The following is a 25,668-nucleotide window of genomic DNA, read 5'->3' on the forward strand; positions in this document are numbered from 1 at the left end:
TCAGAGCCAGCAATGGAGAACCTCCCTCATGTTGAATCCCTCTCATTCTTTGAATATCTCTTGAACTGATATTGTTGAAGAGCTGAAGCTGGGAAATGAGTACATGGAGCATTGATTACATTATTTTCTCTATTATTGCCAGTATATTAATTCTGTCACATAAATTATTCCAGCAAGGAAAATGAGACAAAATTTCCAAATTAAAAAAAAAAAAGATTTTATTTATTCATGAGAGACATGAGAGAGGCAGAGACATAGACAGCGGGAGAAGCAGGCTCCCTGCAGAGAGCCCGATGCAGTACTCGATCCTGGACCCCAGGACCATGCCCTGAGCCAAAAGCAGATGCTCAACTGCTGAGCCACCCAAACGCCCCTAAATGCTTTTTTTATGAAGCAAGTGTAACATAAATATTTAAACCAGCTAAAGTATCACAAAATAATTTATCATTTAAGAAATTTAATTTGAATATCAATTAAGAATATTTTTTTAAGTTTTTTTTTTTTTTTTTAATTTATGATAGTCACAGAGAGAGAGAGAGAGGCAGAGACACAGGCAGAGGGAAAAGCAGGCTCCATGCACCGGGAGCCCGACGTGGGATTCGATCCCGGGTCTCCAGGATCGCGCCCTGGGCCAAAGGCAGGCGCCAAACCGCTGCGCCACCCAGGGATCCCCCAATTAAGAATATTGATGCAAAATTTCTCAAAATGTTACCTTACAGAATTTGGTAATATATAACAAAACTAAATCTGCATTTACCTCTGACCCAGTAATGCGTTTTAAGAAATTTACCCTAAAAAAAAAGGAAAGAAAGAAATTTACCCTAAATAAATGCCCACAACAATACAAAAATACATAAATGCCCATAAATATATTGATTGGAAAAACCATGGAATATCTGTGCAATGAAGTGCTGTACCATGAAGCTGCAAAAAAGAATAAGTATGATCTTCATGAACTAATATGAGATGCTGTCTAGGATACACTGTTAAGTGAAAAAAGCAAAGTTCCAAAGAATAGACATACCCTTTTGTGTAATAAGGAAGGAGAAATAAGAAAATATACATGTAACTGCTTAATTTTTATAAGAAACATAAGAAAGAAGAAACCAGACTCTAGTGTGATTAGTGGTCATCAGGAAGCAAGTGGGAAGAAGGGAAGAGGATTAGGATGTGGTGGACAGTGACACTTTTCCGAGTACACCAATTTGTATCCTTTTGACTTTTGAAACTACATTCATGTTTTACATATTCAAAAAATAGTAAAGTTATCAGTAACGAAGAGGAAAAAGCTAAAGTACAAACAGAAATAAATCAACTTGGGATGCCTGGGTGGGTCAGTGTTTGAGCGTCTGCCTTTGGTGCAGGGTGTGATCCCGGGATCTGGGATCGAGTCCCACATTGGGCTTCCTGAGAGGAGACTGCTTCTCTCTCTGCCTATGTCTCTGCTTCTCTCTCTATGTCTCATGAATAAATCAATCCTTTTTTAAAAAAAAAAAGACAGAGGGCAGCCCAGGTGGCTCAGCGGTTTAGCGCCGCCTTCAGCCCAGGGTGTGATCCTGGAGACCAGGGATCCCATGGAGTCCCATGTCAGGCTCCCTGCATGGAGCCTGCTTCTCCCTCTGTCTATGTCTCTGCCTCTCTCTCTCTCTCTCTGTCTCTCATGAATAAATAAATATATAATCCTAAAAAAAAGTCAGCAATTATAAAAAAAGACAGAAAGAAATCAACTTAACTGCATTTCATATGAAAACTATAATCATACCCAAGAGGGAAAAAAGGATTAACCCAATTAACTTTTGAACATAATACTTATACTATATGAAACTGAATGAAAAACTATATATGTTACTTTGAGACAAAAAAATAGCTATAAACAAATACGGAATTCTATTTGAAATATTTCCATTTTTTAAAATGGAATGGATTAACAATTCTGAAACTACTTCCTGTGTACTGTGGGTTGGCCAAATGAGTAAATATATTAAAGGTAATGACAGCCAGGTTTCTCATTGTTGAAGCTGAGTTATAAATGCGGAGAGGGGGAACACCAGAATGAATTCTGTTGTGCTAAAATGGATTGAGGATATCAATGTGAACTATGTTTTAATATAAAGATTTAGATGTGTGTATATATAAATAGGTACGTATGTATGTATGTACGTATATGTATTTTTTGCAGGCTCAGTTAACTAAAAGGGTTCAAGCAAATGCACCCAGATTTTGGTTTCTAAATACCATTCTCCACTAAAAGGACCCAGGGATCCAGGGCTCACTGTTGGCCAGAAAGCAAGGAAGTAACAACAACAAAAAAATGGGGGAGACATACCAAAAAGATATAGAGCCAACTTTAGCAATGAAATAAATAATAGTAATAACAGAATATTCATGGAGTAAAATAAGCATATACGGGGGTATCCTGATATGTTAAGTGAATGAATGAGAAAGGAAAGCTCTCCCTTATGGTAGACTACTAAGTAATAAATGTAGGAGAAATGATGAAGTGAAAAAAATCACCATTTTGCATTCATCATAATAATCTCTTCAGTCATAAATCCGCATTGGATTCTGAAAATCTGTGGGTGCAAGTTCAATGGAGAAAGGATATCTATATAATTTCAAAGTATCTGCTTATAGATTACTTATTACAAAGGGAAAAGTCACTTTACTGTGAATTAACCCAGTAAACACTACACCTTAACTCAAGTTAACATTACCAATAAATGGAACATTGACATCACTGATTTTCTGATATGATACCCTTAAAAAGACATCTTTCCTGTGATGTTTTAGCCAAACACTATTGAATCTAAACATAAGGTTATATCAAAAAACACAAACTGAGGTCTGTTCTAAAAATAACTTATTGTGAAGAAAAGCTGGGGCACTTGGGTGTCTCAGTAGTTGAGCATTTGCCTGTGGCTCAGGGCATGATCCCGGGGTTCTGGGATGGAGTCCTGCATCAGGCTCCCCATGGGAAGCCTGTTTCTCCCTCTGTCTCTGCCCCTCTTTCTGTGTCTCTCATGAATAAATAAAATCTAAAAAAAAAAAAAAAAAAAAAAAAAAAGCCAAGGAACCATACTAGAGAGAAGAAGACTCAAGATATATCACAACTAAATGATGCTGGATGAGACCCAGACCGGGTTACAGGGGAACATAGCTATGATGGATATTATTGTACAAATGGTGAAATTTGAATACAAACTGTGGGCTAGATCAGTTTCCCAAATATTCTTTGTTCAAAGTGCCCTTAGTATCTCAATTTTTTTCAGTGTTCCTTGGTCAAAGGAAATATCCAGGTTCAAACAACGTATTATTTATGTCCTGACAATTTAGTTGCCATTTGAAAAAATAATACACATAAATTGAAAGCTTTTTATTTCATCTGAACCACAATGGGATTTGTGCGCCTGTTGGGCATTGCACAATTTTTCAAACCTTGGAATCAGATTGGACAAAAGCACCCTCGTTTCCTGCTTCACATTGATTTTTGGTGCCGTATTTGCTTTTTCATCACAACCCCTGAAAAATCCAGCTTCCCAAATATGTGACATATCCAAGGAATATGGTGCCACCTATTGTTGAAATTGTACATGACCTTGAGCTAATAGTTTTCATTTTGTTTGCCTTGAAAACTTACAATGTAAAATATCCCATAGATATCCCCTTGGGTAACCCTGTGAGGATGTGGAGCACTCCAGTGCAGTTTGAGAACCATAGGATTAGATAATAGTGTCTTGTTACAATGTTACATTTCCTGATTTTGATAAATATACTACTGCTATGTAAGAGAAAGTCCTTCTTCTTAGGAAATAAATATACACTGAAGTATTTATGGTATTAAAGAAACATGTCTGCAAATTACTGTCAACTTATTTAGGAAAAAAAGTGTGTGTATATATATGAATATATAGATAGTGAACACAAGTGATATAGTAAATGAGGCAAAATGTCAATACTTGATGAATCTGGGTAAAGGATATACACAATTTTTGCCCTATTAAACTTTTGAGTGAAATTACTTCAAAATAAAGATTTTTAAAAATGCAGCACAATAGTCTACATTTTAAGGTGTATATACATATGTAGTAAAAACAATTTTTAAAATGCCTGTTAATTAAAAGCACCAATTCAGATAGTTGCAAACTTTTATGAAGAGGAAGGATGGATGTATTGGGAAAGACTACATATAGTATCAGTGATATTTTATTTGCTAAGCTATATGATGGATGCATAGGTATTCATTATATTATTTGTTATACCTTTAACAGTGTCTAAAATATATCATAATTTAGTTTAAAAATATACATTTAAAATATGTAGTCTTTAATACATAAAAATAAACATGAGTACAAGAAAACATAGGGCTATTTACTGGGAACTACCATGTACTTCATGTGCATTATCTCCTGCAAGTCTTACCCTCACTGCATGCCCATCTTATGCCAACATAAAGTATAACAGGGCTGACTCCAAAGCTCATGTTCCTAATCCCTGCCTTTCAGGGTTCACACTATACACAGCTAATGCATACTTTTTAAAAAAAAATTTTATTTCTAAAGATTTATTTATTTGAGAGAGAGAGAGAGAGAACGAGTGATGGGGAGGAGCAGAGGGAGACACAGAAAACACAAGAGAGAAGCAGACTCTGATGAGAAGGAAGCCCAGGGCTGGATCATGACCTGAGCTGAAGGCAGATGCTTAGCCAACTGAGTCACCCAGGCACCCCTACACTTCTTTCTTCTTTGTGCATTAAAGCCTGGAAAAGAAACGCATGGGGAGAACCTGGAATAAAAAAAAAAAAAAAAAACTGGAACGGAAAGCTAACTTTCTTGCTTTTTCTATTCCGAATTAATTTAACACACCTAGCAGAAAATATGGCTATACACTTTCAAACCTCACAAATATCAATATGAAAAAATGGTAATAAATTTTAATCTTTGGCCTGTTTTACTGCCCATATGCTCAATAGTATCATACCTCATCAGTCTTTTACTAAGTGAAGATTTGACATTTTGCAATTGTTCTTCCATAGCACCAGTTCTATTGCAGGGCCAAAGGTGAACTAGCAAAGAAATAGACGTTTGTTGATTTATTAAATTATTCTGTGAGATCAGCATCTAGATTTGTGAAGAATCAGTATAAATTCAATTATTTTGAACTTTAAAATATCAAAATCCTGACCAGGACTTGTATTTCATGGTCGTAAAAAAATCTTAGAAGCTTCATTAAACTAAGATTTATTACTTGTTCATTATAAATACAACCCGGAGTAAGCTTTCTTAAAAACCGTGTCTTTAAGACAAAATGTTTGAAAATCCGACTCAAGATAGCTAAGAAATGTTGAAGCTTTATTCAGTTATCTCCCTGCAATGTGTATTTCCTTTAGAATACTGAAAGCTACGTGAAAACGAAAATAATGCTACTTTTGCCCTTGTAATTTACTGGGAGGTTGGGCAGCCGTTATTTTTCGGGGCACTTAACATTTCTCAAGTTCTATTTAACTTCTGTAAATCAAAAAAAATCAAGATTTTTTTAATCACTCAAAAAATTACTCTTCCTCTGTTTTTTATTGTTGTTTTTTTCTTAATCCAAGCAGATGCTTTTCTTGTCCCCTGCAACAGAAAATTGGTTATGTTAGGATTCATGATTATTCTACTATCATATTACCAGTTACAGGGAAGGTGAGCAAACATGATGGGGTTGGGACGCCCGGATGGCTCAGATGGTTGAGCGTCTGCCTTCGGCTCAGGTCCTGGGATCGAGTCTCGCGTCCAGCTTCTTGCTCTGCGGGGGGGTGGGGGGGGCTGCTTTTCCTCCCCACCCCCACCCCCCGCGTGTTCTCTCTCTCTCTCAAATAAATAAAAAACAAAAAAATAAATGATGGAGTTAAGTTTGAATGTGAATGGGAGCGAGAGGAAAATGAAGGAGCCACACACACCCCATTTAACTGGAAGAGTCTAAGAAACGTCTAACGTGAGCTTTCTTCCTACACATAAGGATCACTTAATAGAAGACCAATGACTCCACTAAAATCCGTTTTTACTCCAAATAGACACCTTGCCTTTTTTTTTTTTTTTTAACGACAGGAACGGGATTCAGATGTCGCCTAACGCCTCTGTTCCAGAACCAGAGCCCCGACTTCCCTCCACTTCCCCCGGCTCCCCCGCAAGTCCGAGCAACAGAAACGTAGTATGGGGAGGCGGGGTGGGGGGCAGCGTAGACGCGCCCACAGGGACCTTTAGAATTCAGGGAAAACACCGCCCCAAACACTCCAAGGTCTGCGAGTCTATGGGCCTGCGCCCACAGCTCCAAATACTCCCAGCCCGAGGATCTGCCCCAGACCAACACATTTCTACCAGTCGCTGCAAACGTCAACAGACGCCGCCGGCCCGCGCCCTCGCACCCCACCCGCACTCTCCGTGGCGACGGCCGCCCCTCAACGCCGACTTCCTGCCGAGGGACGCGGCCCCGCGCGGAGGCGCGACTCCCGGGAACAAGTAACCAACACCGCGTCTCCAGAGCCCGGTGATGACGTCACGCCGCCCCTCTCTAGCATCGCGAGACTCTCTTCTCCCACCCCCAGTTCCCAGCGCTCCCGACCGCCCGCGCCGGCTGCTAGGCAGCGGCGGGGATGGCGAGCCGCGGAGCCGGGGCGGTGACGATAGCAGCGGCTCCGCCATTGGACGGGGAGGCCTGAGGGACGGGCCAGCCTAGTGAGCAAGGAGATAGCGAGGCGGGTGGCCCCGAGAGAGCGAGGGCAATGGAGGCCAACATGCCGAAACGGAAGGAACCTGGCAAGTCCCTGCGCATCAAAGTCATCTCCATGGGCAACGCCGAAGTGGGAAAAGTGAGTACCGCGCCGGGAGGGGCGGGACCTCGGCGCGGCGGGGCCACGTGCCGATTGGCTGCGACGGCGGCCACTCAACAGCCCGCGGCCCAGCCTCCTCCCCGCCCCTGAGCAGGCCGGGGTCTCCTGCTAGGGGATGCGCCTCCCGAGGAAAAACACTTCTGACCTTTTTGACCTTTGGGTTGCCCCCCCTCCTCCTTCACTGACGTCACTCTCCATAAGGAGGTGCCTCATGTGACCGCTAACCCCTTGAATGTACCCCCCAAAGAGTAAGGAGGCCTAGGTCCTTATGTCAGATCGTCTGCCTAGCTACCCTGTCCGCGTCCTAGGTGACCTGTCCAGGACTTAGAGGTGGAGAATAAAAGTTTACTTATCCCAGCAGTTCTTGGCAGCCTAAGGGAACTCACGGGGGTGCATGTGAGGATCGGAGTTTGTAAATGTTACTCTGCAGACATGGAGCCCAGAATCTATTTTAAGAGCGTAACTGATGGTGACATGTTTCTCAAGGGAAGTGCGGTGGATGTCAAGGAGCCTGCATTATTTTTTGTGTATTGGCTTTATTTTTATTTCTGGTAGTGTCGTCATATCCATTCTGTCAAAGCCTTAGTTCCACCGCCTTTCTCTCTGCTGGATCTACTGGGTATCTGCTATAAGCTCTCCCGCATTGGGGGTGGGGGGAGGGGGAGGAGGGTGGGCAGAGGAACCAGAGGCCTTCTCCCAAGTGAATTCTAAACTGTCTGCTTTTCACCCAAATTATCTTACTTCCTACGGAAGTGGAAGCTATTAGTTAAGAACCTCCCAAAGATCATCAAATCAATGACAGAGACAGGATTAGAACTTGGATCTTTCTTTCCATTATTGTATGCTGTGAAAATCAACTCCAAGTAGGAACTATATGCCAAAAGAGCTGTTAATGCAAGTGTTTAGGCCAGTGCCTTGCACGTAGTTGATGCTCAGTAAATGTTTATTAGTGTCATTTCTTTCCATTTAGCAATGTCCGGTACTATTTTAATTATGTATCTGTCTGTATGTATGTAAGTATTAACGTAGCAGTCACTGAAAGTCAACATTAATTGAACATCAAATATGTGCCAGGCATTAAAAAGTAAAGAATAAAGCCTCTGAAAGGTTCAATAGTAAGCTGGCTAAGTAATCATGCATCACTTTTTAATTTTCTATGCTTAACAGTACAACATTAAAAATACCCCAAAATGCCCAGTGTCACATTTATTTGGCATTGTTTAGATTTATTAGCCAATGCAATTAGACAAGAGAAAAAAATAAAATATGAAATGCTGGAAAGAAGAAGGCAAAATTATTGTTATTTGCTAGTGATATGATTATTTATCTGGAAGCCCAAAGAGAATTAACTGAAAAGCTTTTAGAAACAATAAGAAGGGATCCCTCGGTGGCTCAGCGGTTTAGTGCCTGCCTTTGGTCCAGGGCGTGATCCTGGAGACCCCGGATGGAGTCCCACATCAGGCTCCCCGCATGGAGCCTGCTTCTCCCTCTGCCTGTGTCTCTGCCTCTCTCTCTCTCTCTCTCTCTCTGTGTCTCTCATGAATAAATAAATAAAATCTTTAAAAAAAGAAACAAGAAAATTCAGTAAGGCAACATTAATATACAAAAAGTAGCTTTAATGTATCAAATGATATGGGACACCTGGGTGGCTCAGCAGTTGAGCATCTGCCTTCGGCCCAGGGCATGATCCTGGGGTCCCAGGATTGAGTCCCACATCGGGTTCCCCACAGGGAGCCCGCTTCTCCCTCTGCCTGTGTCTCTGTCTCTCTCTGTGTCTCTCATGAATGAATAAATAAAATCTTTAAAATATATATATATCAAATGGTATGTTTTAATATATAATTGAGAAATTATTTAATTTACAATAACAGCCAAAATAAAGTACCTAGGTTTAAACTTAAGAAGAAATAGGTAGGACCTAAATGAAGAAAAATTTCAAGCTCTACAAAGTGACATAAAGTTACTTAGGCAAATGGGACTTATCCTTATCCTTAATAAGACTACTCAACATTTTAGGAATATCAAATCTTTAAAATAATCTACAAATGTAATTCAGTCCTATTAAAATACCAACAGGGTTTTTTCCTTTCAAAATTCATAAAAGGTACTAAAGTCCTTATGAAAAATTAAGTGTGAAAAAAAAATTAAATGTGAAAATAACCAAGAAAACTGTGGAAAAAAGAAAACACTACCAGATAATAAAACCTATTTTAAAATTACCAAACTTTTCCTATTGGTGCTGGAAAGGGCATAGAGAGACATCAGTGGAACAGACTGGAGTCGAGAAATAAATCCAAACACATAAGGAAATTCAATTTACAACAAATGTAGTAAAGTGGTGGGAATGTAGGGACCATTTAATAAGTACTGTCGGAACAACTATTTACTATTTGGGAGTGAGGTAGATTCCTTTGGCATTGCTTTCTCAGAAATGAATTTTAGATGGACCACAGATTTAAAAGTAACTTGGAAAAAAATACCATTTTGTTGAGCCACCTCGGTGGCTTTGTTGCTTAAATGTCTGACTCTTGATTTTGGCTTAGGTCATGATCTCAGGGGTCATGAGGTCCTGCCCCATGCTGAGCAAAGAGCCTGCTTAAGATTCTCTCTGTCCCTCTCCCTTTGGCCCTTCCCTTCATGCTCACTCTCTCTCATTAAAAAAAAAAAAAAAAAAAAAAAAAAGCCTTAGTTATAAAAGTAGCACCATGCTCATTTTAAAGAATGTGGAAAATGAAAAAAAAAAAAAAAAGAATGTGGAAAATGTAGAAAGATAAACAATTTTAAGTTAAAAATTAAGGCATGGGGGGATCCCTGGGTGGCTCAGCGGCTTAGCAACTGCCTCCAGCCCAAGGCGTGATCCTAGAGTCCTGGGATCAAGTCCCACATCAGGCTCCCCGCATGGAGCCTGCCTCTCCCTCTGCCTGTGTCTCTGCCTCTCTCTCTCTCTCTGTGTCTCTCATGAATGAGTAAATAAAATCTTAAAAAAAAAAAATTAAGGCATACCCTAGTAAATAATCTTTGGGTCAAAGGACCAATCAAAACAAATGACAAAATAACTAGAAAGCAATGCAAGGGAGAGAATCTATACTGAAACCCTCCTAACAAAATTAAAGCTGTAGTGAAAGGAAAACACATTATCATTCATTTCTAAAGAAGAGAGAGAAAAACTAAAGGAACTTAATGGTTTTACAACTTTGTGAGTATACTAAAACCACTGAATTGTATATCTTAAAAATGTGAATTTTGAGATATGGTTTATCTTATTTTAAAAGACTACCTAGTGGGGATCCTTGGGTGGCTCAGCAGTTTAGTGCTTGCTTTCAGCCCAGGGCGGGATCCTGGAGATCCTGGATCAAGTCCCACGTCGGGCTCTCTGTATGGAGCCTGCTTCTCCCCCGCCTGTGTCTCTGCCTCTCTCTTTCTCTCTCTCTCTCTCTCTGTCTCTCATGAATAAATAAATAAAATCTTAAAAAAAAAAAAAAAAGACTACTTAGTACCTAAGACATTAGAAAAAGGTCACAAGATAAACCAAAAGTTTTGGATTTTGAGAATTAGTTAATGAGAGTCAATAAAAAAAAAAAAAAGAAAAGTGCCTAAAAAATCTATTTAAGAAAAATAGAAACAAAAAATGACAAAATTAGTACTGAAAGGGAAACATAATTACATACCAGAAGAGATTAAAAGACTGACTAGAGAATATTGCATTCTAATTCTATAGAAGCACATTTGAAAATGTAGAGGAAATGGAGGACTTCCTAGCAAAATATAAATTACCAAAATTGACTTGAAAAGAAGTAGAAAACCCAATTGAGGGATGCTTGGGTGGCTCAGCAGTTGAGAGTGCCTTTGACTCAGGGTGTGATCATGGTCTGGGGATCCATCCTGCATCAGGCTCCCTGCATGGCACCTGCTTCTCCCTCTGCCTATGTCTCTGCCTCTGTGTGTGTGTGTGTCTCAAGAATGAATGAATGAATGAATGAATGAATGAATGAATGAATGAATAAATAAATAATCTTTTTAAAAAAATCATTCTTTTCCTCTTAACCTTAAATATCACCTTGGTCACTTTTAAAATTTCTTCTTTTAATGAGATCTATTTCTGGGCTCTCTGTTCTGTTCTACTGACCTATTTGTCTAATCTTATGCCAATATAATACTGTCTTGATTGGTTTCAGACTATATTTTAATCTATTAAGATGGGTTCCCTCCTCTTTCCACTGCCCTGTCCCATTCCTCTTTTTCATAATTTGATTATTTCTTCCCAGACAGTTGTTCTTTCATATGAATTTTAGGATTATTCTATTTAAAAAAGAGGCTCAGGGCAGCCCGGGTGGCTCAGCGGTTTAGCGCTGCCTTCAGCCCAGGGCCTGATCCTGGAGACCTGGGATCAAGTCCCACGTCAGGCTCCCTGCATGGAGCCTGCTTCTCCCTCTGCCTGTGTCTCTGCCCCCCCCCCCCCCTCTCTCTCTCTCTGGTCTCTCATGAATAAATAAATAAAATCTTTAAAAAATAAAAAAAAATAAAAAAAGAGGCTCAAACCTGTTAAGATTTTAATGAAAACTGCATTAAAAAAAGAAAAGTACCTAAAAGTCTATTTAAGAAAAATAGTGAAACATTCTCTCTGTATTTATGTTATTTAACTTAGCTTATAAGATCCTAAGGGCCAGGAACCCTGTCTATTTATGTTTTAGGGATAGTTATTAATACAATTACTTAAATGTGTGTCTTGTGAAACACTTAGAACTAGTGTTTAAATAGTGTACTGGAGTTAAAGGGCTGCCGAACCCCTTAATCTTATGAATAATTTAGAAAAAGGCTATATTCATTTTCCCAGGCTATTGTGAGAGAAAGTATTTGTGAAGTGCATTCAAGCTATAAAATGTTTTAAAAGTAGAGCCTCTTAGCAGTAGTCACTCAAAGAAATTTTTCCTTCAGTTCACAATAAGCTTATTAACTGCTTTTTAAATTAACTGTCCTGTTTAATTTAGGTTCACGTTCATCAGGGAAGGATTTGAGCAGAATAAACTCCATTACTAGCACTCCCAAGTAAATTATAAGTTTCATGAGTGCTAAAGGTTATTAATATACAAGTCTTCTAAAATTGGTTTTCCCTGGCACTAAGCAAATTTCATTGGCATGAACAAAAGAGAGAAAGAAGTAAAATACTGATGTTTGTTATCCTCAAATAGTTTACTGTCTAGCTAAAGAGAGAAGGTAAATATACACATGTGAAATTATAACTAACAAAGCAATATGTGAGTGCTGGTGTGCGTGTGTGTGTATGTGTAATATATGCATACATGTTAGTATGCATGTAAAGTGTTAGAAGAGTTCAGATGCAGGAAAGATCTCTTACAACCTGGAGCTCAGAGTTTGAGCTGGGTCTTAAAGATTAAGTAAGACTTGTAAAGAAGGGAGTAGTACTTTTCCAAGAAGAGGGAAAAGTAATGACAAAAGTCAGGAAATCGGGTCTCTGGGAGTTTTGCAGAAATGGAGAGTTTATATTAGAAGGGTTCAGACAGGGAACACAGATTAGGGCCAGATTATGGAGAACCTTGAATAAAGGACAAAGGAATTTGGATTTCAAACCTAGCAATGAGAAGCCACTGAAGACTTTTGAGTTAGGGAAGTGAAATAATGTCAGTGGTGTGTAGTATTGACTGCAGTTGGGAGGAAAGGAAAGCAAAAAGACCAGAAAAGAATTTCTTGTATCTGTCTAGGAGTAGATGATGAGGATCTAAATCCAAATGATGTCAATGGGAATTGGAATGGGGAGAAAGAAACAAGAAACATTTGGAAGATTTAGAAAGGCTCAGAATCAAACATGGCTTTAATATTCTGATCTTCTGTAGTAGGGAAAATAGTGGTATTATTAACAGAACAGGGATGTCAGCAGGATGAACTGATTTTATGTATAGGATTAGTTCATTTTTGGGCATATTGAATTTGAGGTAACAGCAGGACACCTAAGTAGAAACTAGTCTTAGTATTTTAAGTTGTAGATCTGCTTTTGAGAAGGGAGGTCAGACATTTAGACAAATGTCTAAACATAGACGTTCTGGTAGTATTGTTGAAAGCATGAGTAAATCTTCAAATGAAAAGAGCAAAAGGATCAAGAACTAAACTGAAATATGTTTAGTATTAAGGGAAGAATATTTAAGTAATTTTTCTTTAAAATTTTCACTTTTAGCATTTGTTTTCTCGGGATGCCTGGCTGGCTCAGTGGTTGTGTCTGCCTTCGGCTTAGATCATGATCCTGAGGTCCTGGGATCCCAGTGTCCTGGGATCAAGTCTCATATCAGGCTTCTGGCAGGGAGCTTGCTTCTCCCTCTGCCTATTTCTGTCTCTCTCTCTCTCTCCTGTATAAATAAATAAAATCTTTAAAAAAAAAGAAAATGCTTTCTCTTTCATTGTGATGAATGATGAAACTGTAATGAAGAATTGTGCTCATTTTGTATGTTTCCAGAGTATATTTACTAAAAGCACATATTTTTCTTTACCTTTTTAGAGCTGTATTATAAAACGGTACTGTGAGAAAAGATTTGTGTCTAAATACCTTGCAACAATTGGAATTGACTATGGAGTCACAAAGTAAGTACATTGTTTCTTTGGACTTGTAAATTACATAGACTTGGGCTGTTCTAAAATGATACATCTTGAAATAGAGATTCTGAAGATAAATCAGGGAAGATAGGAATGAGACCATTACAGATAAGGTAGTGATCATATAATTTGTTCATCACTGAGCACATTCTTTTTGCCAGGCCTTGCCTTAGGTGTAGGGTCTAAAAAAATGAGGAGGTCAAAAGCCTAACTGGCAGATGAACCTTTTTAGGAAACATGTTCTATATAAACAAATCCTATTAGCAGATGTTTGTAAAGCATCATAGTAAAAATAATAGATACCAACTCCATCCTTCCTGTTTCTAACATAGTGAAGCTCAAATTCCAGCATGCTAAGAAGTACTTTAAGAGTTTGTAAAAATGCAGATTCCTGGGACCTGTCCACTAAGAGTCTCATTTGTCAGGTCTGAAGTGGGGCACAGGAGTCTGCATTTTTAACAGCCTTGGGTAATAATGATGCAGGTGGTCTCCAGGCCATAACCTAGGAAAGCATGACCTTGAGGTAAAAAAGTACCATTTCTCTTAAGGTAATTTCCTGTCTGGCATCTGAATTAAATTAACCTCTTTGAGTTTTAGTGTGTGAATACATTTGTGTTCATTCCCGACTTCATAACCTTTAGTTACATCCCCTCTCAGCTGCTCTCTCTTTAAAGCAAAATTTTCTAATATAAATTGTTATGCCAGATCTTCTCCAGATGCTCTTAGACTGTCGTTATTTTGTTTTGCCGTTCTTACATCCTCTTTTATAAGATGGATCCTGATTTCACAGATGTTAAAATGAACACAAATATGTGTCTTAGAATTGCTGAAATGTGGTAGAGAATTCAGGAATAAAGAAATGATCAGTGGTTAGCTTGATTTAAATCTACAAGTAATATAAAACAACTGTAGGAATTATGGTTTCAGAACAGAAAATGGAGGTTATAAATGTGAACAAGGGAATAATAATAATAAATAAACCAGGAGGTAACGTAGGGACAATGAGAGTGAGTACTGATGTCCTTGTATTCTGTAGGAGGGAGTCATATCAATGCTGTCTAAACTGAAATATGTCACTTAAGAGTGTGATTCTAACCTGTTATTGTTAATAATTCCTATTCTTAATTTAGAGGGGTCTTTTAGGAAATACATCTTGTGATGAGGAAACATTTAAAGTTCAGTAATTCTAGTTTACTTCAGTTTCTTTTTCTTTTATTCAATTCAATAATGAGTAACTTTTATACTTTTTATTTTAAAATAGCATAATCCCATTTTTATGAAAATACTTATGTTTATCAGTCATATCTATGCATGAAAGAAGACTGCAGTGAGGTTCATATATATTGACAAAGGTTTTTTTTCTGAGTCATAGGATTTGGGACAAATTTTAAACTTCCATCTTTGTATTTTTCTTTAACATTTGAAATACAATATTTCATTAATTTATTTTCCAATAGTGATTTTTCTTGAAAAAATAAAAGGACAAGATGCAAATATGCTACAATGATGGACAGTATTTAAAATTTCTAATACGAATGGGTGTTATTTTCCCTTTTTGTTCATTATTTAAAATTTTTTGAAAACAAGCGGACTGTTGCTCTTGTTCAGTGAAAGTCACACAGACTTTTTTTTTTTTTTAAGATTTTATTTATTTATTCACAAGAGACACAGAGAGAGAGAGGCAGAGACATAGACAGAGGGAGAAGCAGGCTCCATGCAGAGAGCCCGACGTGGGACTCCAGGATCATGCCCTGGGCCAAAGACAGGCGCTAAACTGCTGAGCCACCCAGGCGTCCCTCACACAGACTTTAATAAAATACACCTTAGTGGGCAGCTCCGGTGGCCCAGTGGTTTAGGTCTGTCTTCGGCCCAGGGTGTGACCCTGGAGAACCGGGATCAAGTCCCATGTCGGGTTGACAAGCTGCTGAGTTGCTAGCTTCTCTTATAATGATTATCTGGAATCAAGAAGAGGTGCTAAGAAAGCCTCTTTTAAATTTTCTACACTAGGGCAGCCCCGGTGGCTCAGCGGTTTAGCGCCACCTTCGGTCCAGGGAGTGATCCCGGAGTCCCGGGATTGAGTCCCATGTCAGGCTCCCTGCATGCAGCCTGCTTCTTCCACTGCCTGTGTCTCTGCCTCTCTCTCTCTCTGTCTGTGTCTCTCATTAATAAATAAATTTTTTTTAAAAACCTTAAAAAAATAAGTTTTCTACACTACCTTTTTAAATTCATAAGTGACATAAATGATATGAATGGGAATGCAGAAGCCATAACCTTCTTTGGAATTGTTTGCATTTGAACATTTCAGAGTACAAGTCAGAGACAGAGAAATCAAAGTTAACATCTTTGATATGGCTGGCCATCCCTTCTTCTATGAGGTAAGAAAGCCTTTTTGGGAAAACTTGTATCCAGTATTATCAGTGGATTAGGGAAAGATCCTGAGCTATCTGAAACAACCAGTATGCAAATCATGTATAAAATTAGGTGAATTTAGCTGCTGTTTATGGCTTCCTTTCTGAACCTTAACTAAATGGAAACCTGTTGGTCTTTTGTTCCATACCCTTAAATAGTGGTAGGAAATTTCATCACTAATGTTTCAAACACATAGATATGACTTTTTAACTTTCAAAGGACTGTTGCTTTATACTTCATACCTTAGCCCAGAATGTGAAAGGATAATTATATTCACACTTGGACTTAAGAATTCAGCAATGTGACTTCTTTCATTTCAAGGTACTAGCGTGATCTTTCCAGTTCACTCCTCAGCCTTATGTGTTATCTCTCCGGAGAGAACACCACCTGGTTTACTTTTGTCTGCCATCCATTCTGAGAAGTCTCAAAATAATCTCAAAGCCATTCTCTTTTGTTTTTCCTTCCTTGGGTTTTTCATTTTCCCTGAGGAGGCTCTTAGTTCTTTTCTAGTTTGGCCATTTGACTTCTGCTTTTATCTTTTATTTCCTCCCTTCTGCTTGCTTTGTGTTTCTTTTGCTCTTGTTCTGGGTTCTTTCAGATGGGAGCTTAGATTATAGATTTGAGACTTTCTCCTTTTCTAATGTGTGCATTTGGTGCTATCAATTCTCCTCCCAGCACCATTTCTCAGTGTCCCACACATTTTGATATGTTGTATTTTCAATTTCATTTATATTTCATTTTATTCATTCAATGTGTTTTTGTTTTTTATTTCTCTTGAGACTTTCTCTTTGACCTATGGATTTTTTTAGAAGTGTGTTGTTTAGTTCCAAGTAGTAGAGATTTTTTGTTATCTATTATTAATTTCTTTAAAAAAATATTTTATTTATTCACTCATAAGAGACAGAGAGAGAGAGAGAGGCAGAAACATAGGCAGAGGGAGAAGCAGGCTCCCTGTGGGCACCCGATGTGGGACTCAATCCCAGGACCCCGGGATCACAACCTGAGCCAAAGGCTCAACCACTGAGCCACCCAGGTGCCCTCTATTACTAATTTCTGATTTGATGCCATTGTGATGAAAGAACGTACTGTATGATTTTGATTCTTTTAAATTTGTTGAGGTTTTTTTCAGGATCCAGGATATGGTCTATCTTGGTCTTCTGTGAGTACGTAAAAAGGATCTGTATTCTGCTATTGTTGAATGGAGTGCTCTACAAATATTTATTAGATCTTGTTGATCGTGGTGTTGTTGAATTCTTTTTCGTGGTGTTGTTGAATTCTTTTATATCCTTGCCAATCTTTTGTTTGGTGGTTCTATTAATTGTTGAGAGAGAGCTGTTAAAGTCTTCAACTTAGTTGTGGATTTGTTTCTCCTTTCAGTTCTATCATCTTTGCTTCATATATTTTGCAACTCTCTTAGTGGGTACATACACATTTATGATTGCTAGGTCTTGGGCAGCCCTGGTGGCGCAGAGGTTTAGCGCCGCCTGCAGCCCAGGGCATGATCCTGGAGACCCAGGGTTGAGTCCCACGTCGGGCTCCCTGCATGGAGCCTGCTTCTCCCTCTGCCTGTGTCTCTGCCTCTCTCTTTCTCTGTGCCTCTATGAATGAATTAAAAAAAAAAAAATCTTAAAAAAAAAAAAAGGATTGCTATGTCTTCATTATATAATTTTATTTTTATATAATGTCCCCCTGTGTCTCCAGTAATTTTTTTTGTCCTGATGTCTACTTTATCTGTTATTAATATAGCTTTTTTGCTTTTCTTTGAGTAATGTTTGCTTAATATATTCTTTTTTATCCCTTTACTTTCAATCTGTGTATATCATTGTATTGAGTGACTTTCTTTAGATAGCCCATTGTTGGGTCATGCTTTTTAATCTATTATTGCCAATTTCTGTCCTTTAATTGGTATCTTTAGACCATTTACATTTAATGTAATTATGGGTATATTGGAGCACAAGTCTGCTTTTTTGTATTGTTTTCTGTTTGTTCTGCTTTTCCAGTTCTCTGTTTTCTGTTTCCTGCCTCCTATGAGTTAGTTGAACACTTTTTTGAATTCCATTTTGATTTGTCCATAGTATTTTTTTTTTAAGATTTTATTTATTCTTGAAAGACACAGAGGCAGAGACATAGGCAGAGGGAGGAGAAGCAGGCTCCATGCAGGAGCCCAAGGTGGGACTCGATCCTGGTACTCCGGGATCACATCCTGAGCTGAAGGCAGACCCTCAACCGGTGAGCCACCCAGGCATCCCTGTCCATAGTGTTTTTTAATTAATCTCCCTGAATAGCTACATTCGTGGGTGCTGCAATTATAAAACCATTGAAGTTAGTACAGTCTTCTGGTGTCATCATTTTAACAATTTGAGTGGAATTTTAGAAACTTTTCCTCCCTTAGCATCTATCTTCTCCCATTTATAATTCTCTTAAAATTTTCTCTATATACTGCTAGAACCACATCAAACTGTTTAATCTTTGCTTGTTTGTCAAACATAATTTAGGAAACTCAAGAAAGAAGAAAATGTTATATTCACCCATATTTTTGCTTACTTTGTTCTTCCACCCTTTGCTGTATTCCATAAGTTCCTTCTTCATCATTTCCTTTCTGTTTAAAGAACTTCCTTTAGCCATTCTCTTAGCATAAGTCTACTGGCATCAGCTTAGTTTTCCTTGTTGAGAATGTCTCAATTTCCCCTTTGTTCCTGAAGAATATTTTTTCTGGTTATAAGATTCCAGACTAATAATTCTTTTCTTTCAGCACTTGATTAGTGTAGTGCTTTCCTCTGGCCTCCAGGATCCTGATGAGAAATCTGCTGTCATTTGAAAATGTTTCCCACATAGGAGAGGTCATTTGTCTCTGGCTGTTCTCATGATTTTTCCCTTGTCTTTAATTTTTAAGGTTTTTAGTTATGTGTGTTAGCATGGATTTCTTTGGATTTTTCATGTTTAGGATTTTCTCACCTTATTTAATCTGTAGCTTTATGTCTCATACCAAATTTGGGAAATTTTCAGCCATTATTTCTTTAAGTACTTTTCAGCCCCACCCTGTTTCTTCTCTCCTTTCTGGACTGATCTCTTGTAGTTCTATTGGTCCCTGAGGCTCTGGGTTTTTTGTTTTTAAGTTTATGTTCTCTCTATTGTTCCAGATTGGGTAAACTTTACTGTTTTGCCTTCCAGGTCACTGAGTTTGTTTACTGTCTCCTCCATTTCTTCTGGTGAGCCTAACTACTAGGCTTTTTTAGTTTATTTTCAGTCATTTATTTTTTCCACAATCTCCTCTTAGCTTCTTCTTAGGTGGGTGGGGATGGAGAGACAGATTGTTCCTGAGGTGTGTGGCGGGAGTAGGGTTATCATCTAAAGTTCTTTGGTGAAGCTGCCTCTTTCTTGCTCCTTTGGCTAAAGAGAACAGGCTTTTGTTGGGCTTTTATTTGTCTGTACCCACTGGTATTTCTAAGTTGTATTTCTTTAGTTCCAAGTCTTAGATGTATGAGGCAAAAGAAAATCCAGAAACTTACTATGGTGTCATTTGTTAGATCCTGAGGTCCCTAGCTTATCTGCCTTCTTCTCTCCATCTTCCATGTGTCTTATATGTGTTTTATGTAACACTCACAGTTTTTACTTGTACTTAGCAGGAAGAATAGTGAAAAGTATATCTATTCTATCTTCTTGGGAAAAAAAATGTATTGGCTGTATAACTTTCTATCTTGTGAATGTACCCAAATATGTATGTAGAATGAATTCTTTTTAAATGTGAAGGTTTCCATGGGTTAAAACAATTTTACAAGTATATATTGTCAGTGAAAATGGAATGGAGGCTGTAGGTGCCTGTAAGCTTGGCATAGATTCTGACTACTAGAAATGCTAGAATAAATCTTAGATTTCTCCAAAGTTATAAAAATGCAGTTAGAGGGCAGCCCCAGTGGCACAGCCATTTGGCACCGCCTGCAGCCCGGGGCATGATCCTGGAGACCCTGGATCGAGTCCCATGTCAGGCTCTCTGCATGGAACCTGCTTCTCCCTCTGCCTGTGTCTCTGCCTCTCATTCTCTCTCTGTGTCTCTATAAATAAATAAATAAAATCTTTTTTAAAAAATGTTTTAAAAAATGCAGAGTTAGAAAATGCCTGAGAATTTAATGTGGGCCAGACCTCTGCCTACTGTAGGATTTCTTTCTGTAACCTTCCCAATCAATGGCTGTCATTCATTCACCACATACCAGTATGCCAGTTTCTGTGTTGGACACCAGTAATATACAGCTCCTGTCCTCATGGAACACAAATATGTCAGAGAAGACAGATGTTAAACAAATGACAGAATGCTTAGGAATATTTAATACCTAGCCTAGCTTATCTGGGAGGATAGAAAGTCTTGTTGAAGGAAGCAACATTTAAATTAAGCTTTGAGGGGATCCTTGGGTGGCTCAGAGGTTTGGCGTCTGCCTTTGGCCCAGGGCGCAATCCTGGAGTCCTGGGATCAAGTTCTGCGTCGGACTCCCAGCATGGAGCCTGCTTCTTCCTCCTCCAGTGTCTCTGCCTCTCTCTCTCTCTCTGTCTATCATAAATGAATAAATAAATCTTTAAAAAATAATAATAAAAAAATAAATTAAGCTTTGATGGATAAGTTGGAATTACATAAGTTGGTGGGAATCCAGGGATGATATGATACACAGAATAGTTTTGAGTGGTACGGATTGTAATAGTTTGGAGAATGAATGTTTCTAATGATGGGATCACACTACTTCACAAGTTCATCCTTTATACTTCCAAATGTATCTGTAATTAAGAGTTGACTTTATGCGGTAAAAATTCTAGGTTAACAACTTCCTTTTGAAGGCTGCCTTTCTTTGACTTTTGCTATTGATCCTCACCTTGTTTTTGGAACACCATAGACTAAGTCTGCGCTTCTACTAGAGAACCTTTCTAATATTCGTTACTCTGTTCCTTTTCAGGTAAAATATTTTCTAGTCCTGCCCCAGCTAGGCCTTTCAACATCATTTGTGAATAATTTCTAGTTAGCTGATAGGAAGCTGAGAACTGAACACAACATTCTAGACATTGTCTACTGAAAAGCACTGAGAGTTCCTTTACTTTCTATCATTAGACACTAGACATCTTGTCAATGCAAACTGAAATTACAATAGCTTTTTCTTCCAGCAGCTCAAAAAGATAGAAGTATAATTAATAGAATTGAAATCACCACTTCTGAAGTACTGTTTTTCTGAATAGCTGTGATTTTTCCCTTTTTTTCAAATATTTACTTGTCTATAGATCAAACCCTCCTTTTTGACAAGACCAAAGCCATCTCCTCCCTAAGCTTCAAACTGACCAAAGTATACTTTTGCTTGGCACACACCTGGTGAAGCACCCATAGCCATTCTCATGATCCCTGGCTTCCCCTCATCCTGGAGGCCTGTCCTCCATTGAAGCTACTACTGTCATCCATCCTTTTGACAGATTTACCCAAAGGCCCTACTGAGAAAGGACAGTCTGCTTAACATGTGAGACAGCACTCTCAGAGGACAGTGTCAAAGAGAGGACAGCAAGGGAATGCTGGACCTGTATCTTAACAGCAACCTTGCTTCCACTGATGCACACATCATTCTGGGGCTTGCTGGTATGAATTAGACAGTCTACAGAAAATTCTTGAGACCCGAATCATATTTTTTATTTATTTATTCATGAAAGACACACAGAGAGAGTCAGAGACATAGGCAGTGGGAGAAGCAGGGTCCCTGCAAGGGTGGGACTCAATCCCAGAACCCCAGGATCACGACCTGAGCCAAAGGCAGATGTTCAACCACTGAGCCACCCAGGCGCCCCAAGGCCCAAGTGACATTAAAGTAACAGCTTTCTCTGATCTACAAGCTAGAAAGTTTGCCATTCCCTTAGCATCCTATTTAATTAAACTTTGGATGCAGCAAGACTTCCAGGACTAACTCTGAGAGCTGTTTGGGAGCCAAGACTACGAGAGCTGTGGGAGACTCCATTGAGGCTTCTCCTTTGACTTTTTCATTTTACAGATGAGGAAACTAAAGCTGGTGATAAAACCACTTAGTCAAGATTACAGAGGTAACTAGTTGCTGAAACCCAGACTTGAACTTGAGGCAGTTGAAAGAGAAATCCATGGAGCTTGCCTAAATCTCTATTTACACACAAATCTCCCTTTGGATAGCATAATTTGCATTTTGAAATTCTTTCTTTTCCCCTTTGGCCTCTACTTACATTCTCTACTTTCAGCTCTTCTTGATTTAAAATATCTAAAATACTTAGACCTGCTAGGCCCTATCGGCAACACAAAGATGGATACAAGATACATGCCTTCACGTTGCTTGCAGTCTACTGGGGAAGGCAGCTGTATATGCTACCAACTATAAAACCAGACAGGAAGTGATATGAGCACTACTAGAAGCACAAAGGCTGTGGAATTCCTGGAATATGGATATTAAATTGTGTTTGGAAGGAGTTGGGGGTTAGATGGTGAGGGGTGGGGGCAGAAAAACCAGGAAAGATATGGTGTCATAGCTAAACTTGAAAGATTAAAGATAAAGAGGGGTTTGTTTACAGATGGAACTAGAGAGGCAAAGGGCAGGTTTAGGGAATGAGAGATTATCCAGTTTGAAATAACAGGAGGTAGGAGGATAAGGCTGGGAAGCTGGTGGAAGGCTGATCAGAAACTGTCAACACCAGTGAAAAGAATTTGAACTTTAGGATGTTGGCAGTAGGAAAACACCAAAGAATTTTTGAACCAGGGCTTTAAAAAGATAAATATGCAATGTGTATAATGTTGCTGGGGAGGTTACTTAGAAAATTCTTGCAGTAGTAGTCAAGAGATAGTGTAATGTTGGGACGTGGAAATGGAAAGGAAGTGCCAGGTGCAGGAAACCTAGCAGAGGTAGCTCCTACAGGATTATTTGTACCTGATGAGTGAAAAGGGAGAGGAAAGCAAAGCAGCAAAGGTTAACACTAGTCTTTCAATCCACCTGACTCAGAGAATGGTATGCTCCTTTCATCACTAGAAGTTCAAGGAATGGAAAAGACTGGAAGGAATAAGCTGGAAGGTTTCCTATTGTACATACTGGATTTGAGATTCCAGCAGGACATTCAGCTGGGAGAGTCTAGAGCTAACTGAAAATGCAGGTCTGGAAGCACACATGAAAAGGCTCACTTTGGAGATTCTCACAGTTGAAACTATGCAGGTGATAATGTTGTTTGAGTTGGAAGAAAGGATTGAAAAAGAAAGGCTGAGGGCCCAGGATGGGATTTGGGGAATTATGGTGACCAGCTGGAATGGAAACAATGGAGAAAGAAGAAGTTGGTAAAAGACTAGTCAAGAGGGATCCCTGGGTGGCGCAGCGGTTTGGCGCCTGCCTTTGGCCCAGGGCACGATCTTGGAGACCCGGGATCGAGTCCCACATCAGGCTCCCGGTGCGTGGAGCCTGCTTCTCCCTCTGCCTGTTGTGTCTCTGCCGCTCTCTCTCTCTCTCTGTATGACTATCATAAATAAATAAATAAAAAATGTTTTAAAAAAAAAAAAAAAAAAAGACTAGTCAAGAACCTGGAGAATATGGTATATGGGGGCCAAGGCAGTAAGTTGCAAGAAAGAGGGGAGAGGCTGGTTTTCACTACTGCAGGTGGGCTAAGGACCTTAGGGACTGAGGGGAGAAGACCCCTGCTGTTCATCACTTTAAATTCTTTCTGATTTTGTTGGTTTTAATTTAGGTGATAGCTTCTTCTGTTTCTACAAATTGATAGGCTTTTGCATTCTTGGCCCAGGCATCTGTCTATGCTCAGAAACCTGAGCATTCATACCTGATGTGTGTAAGATGTCTTCATTTCTTACTACAGACTGGTATGGGTGTGTACATACTGGAATTCTACGAGAAGAATGAGTAACATGTGTCCTCTATCTCTTACTGGAATTTTGGCCTAAAACCCTGAGTGTGTCAGAGTTATTCTGCATCCACTTGGCCTGTCATTGCCTCTGCTACTTTCGTGTGCCCTGTACTTCATGCTGCCTCTTCCTAGATTATAGATATGTACCAGAAGCAAGTTGCTATTTCTAGCAAAAATATCAAATGAGGACAATTAGAGAAGGAGCGTGAAGAAGGAAGGCAGAAGGTGCAAATATACATTGTTTTGCAGGCACCATCTAGGTGCTTTGCCTTCATTATCTCATGTAATCCTCAGTCACCCCCTGAAGTAAGTAGTACTACCCCCATTTTACAGATGAAAACACTGAGATGCAGAGAGGTTAAGTGACTCGCCCGAGATCACACAACTAATAAGTAAATGTGAACGCAGATCTGTGTGACTCCAGAGCCATTACATCACACTGAGACTCTGAGTTCAGAGTTCCGAAGCTGGTGTGCAGACATAAGAGTTAGAGAAACTCTGCCTAGCATCCTGGGGAACCCAGCTTTGAGCTGTGGTATATAAATGGCTGTATCGGTTGCTGATGCTTGTGTTATTTTTGCCTTAAGTTCTTCAGAATTGTTCACTTACCCTCTGGTTCTTCCTGAGAAGAGCTTCACTCTATAGAATTTGTGTTATTTTAAGGTCTGCTAATGAGAAATAAAGATTGATTGCCTCTAGGGAGTAGAGCTGGAGGTGAGAAGAGGTGGGGCAGGAAGCTGTTGTTTTCATCACAAGACCTTGTACTAGTAGGGTTTTTAAAATCATGTTACTTTGATTTTATACGAAGTCCTCTAATGACCAGTAGATATTGAGATACAATAGCAAATACTATGTATATACAAGAGAACATGCTTTGTTTCATTAATGACTGTGAGGTATATTACAAAATCACAAAACTGCAATTTGTGCATCTGTTCTTTTATGTGAAGGTTCGTAATGAGTTTTACAAGGATACACAGGGTGTAATACTGGTCTATGATGTTGGGCAGAAAGACTCCTTTGATGCTCTTGATGCGTGGCTAGCAGAGATGAAACAAGATCTTGGACCTCACGGAAACATGGAAAATATTGTATTTGCAGTATGTGCCAACAAGGTAACTGCTTTGGAAATGGTATGCTTGACTTTCTAGATTCATTATGGGAAGAGTGCAGCTCTGAGTTTTGGGGAACAAATGAAAAGAAAAGAAGCCCTTATTCTATAATATAGTAATCAACAGCTTTTCAAAACATACATCCCTAGAACATAAAGAATAAAAACAAAAACTCCCATGTGTCAGGATAGTTATACACTTTTTTTTCTGGTGCCTTACACGGGGAAGGATATTGGTGACTGAGCAGGAGAGTCACCGACTAATAATTACACCGACCTCATTAGAAAAGGGACAGTAATTAAGTGCAGCATGGATTACAGCAAGGTATGAAAAGTATACTGTGGCCCCTGGAGCATGGGAGATATTATGAAGCTAATTTTCAGAGAGGTATGGAGCAGTTTTCTTAAAGGATAAAGTGTGGGAGCAGGCACTTGTCATTTTGCCACAGGAAATCAGTCTATGTTCAACATTGGCAATTTTTTTGGTCCTTTTGGTCCTGATAATTGTATGTATATGCTGGCATTCATTTAAGAGTAGTTTTTGCCTCAGTAAAGGATTGATGAAGACTTCACTGGACCTATGCTAGTGAATGAAGTTTGGAGTCTTCTCTCTGCCCACCCCCCAAATTTCTATTTCAGATTGACTGTACCAAGCACCGCTGTGTAGATGAAAGTGAAGGGCGTCTGTGGGCTGAAAGTAAAGGGTTCCTGTACTTTGAAACTTCAGCACAAACTGGAGAAGGAATCAATGAGATGTTCCAGGTAAGCTAGCATTGTTTAGTTTGTTACAAGG

General features: G+C 39.1%; 1 protein-coding gene and 1 long non-coding RNA gene across 3 annotated transcripts in view; one reads left to right on the forward strand and one right to left on the reverse strand.

Moving 5' to 3' along the window:
• Nucleotides 1-1,700: 1,700 nt before the first annotated feature.
• On the reverse strand, nt 1,701-6,573 carry LOC144281120 (uncharacterized). 2 transcript variants are annotated; one of them, XR_013349572.1, is made up of 3 exons: nt 5,668-6,573; nt 4,978-5,062; nt 1,701-4,782 (listed from the first exon to the last, which is right to left on the reverse strand). It is a non-coding gene; the product is annotated as an uncharacterized LOC144281120 (long non-coding RNA). The 2 variants fall into 2 exon arrangements; XR_013349571.1 differs by having other exon boundaries at nt 1,701-4,756; nt 5,668-6,568.
• Nucleotides 6,446-25,668, forward strand: part of DNAJC27 (DnaJ heat shock protein family (Hsp40) member C27) — a 31,913-nt gene continuing 12,690 nt past the window's right edge. The window contains exons 1-5 of the mRNA XM_077843895.1: nt 6,446-6,847; nt 13,377-13,459; nt 15,777-15,846; nt 24,715-24,879; nt 25,515-25,637. Of these exons, the coding sequence (XP_077700021.1) occupies nt 6,761-6,847; nt 13,377-13,459; nt 15,777-15,846; nt 24,715-24,879; nt 25,515-25,637 (528 nt within the window). The 5' untranslated portion in view covers nt 6,446-6,760. The remainder of the gene's footprint in view (nt 6,848-13,376; nt 13,460-15,776; nt 15,847-24,714; nt 24,880-25,514; nt 25,638-25,668) is intronic.

The sequence above is a fragment of the Canis aureus genome, chromosome 12 (assembly GCF_053574225.1).
Source record: "Canis aureus isolate CA01 chromosome 12, VMU_Caureus_v.1.0, whole genome shotgun sequence".
NCBI classification, from domain to species: Eukaryota; Metazoa; Chordata; class Mammalia; order Carnivora; family Canidae; genus Canis; species Canis aureus.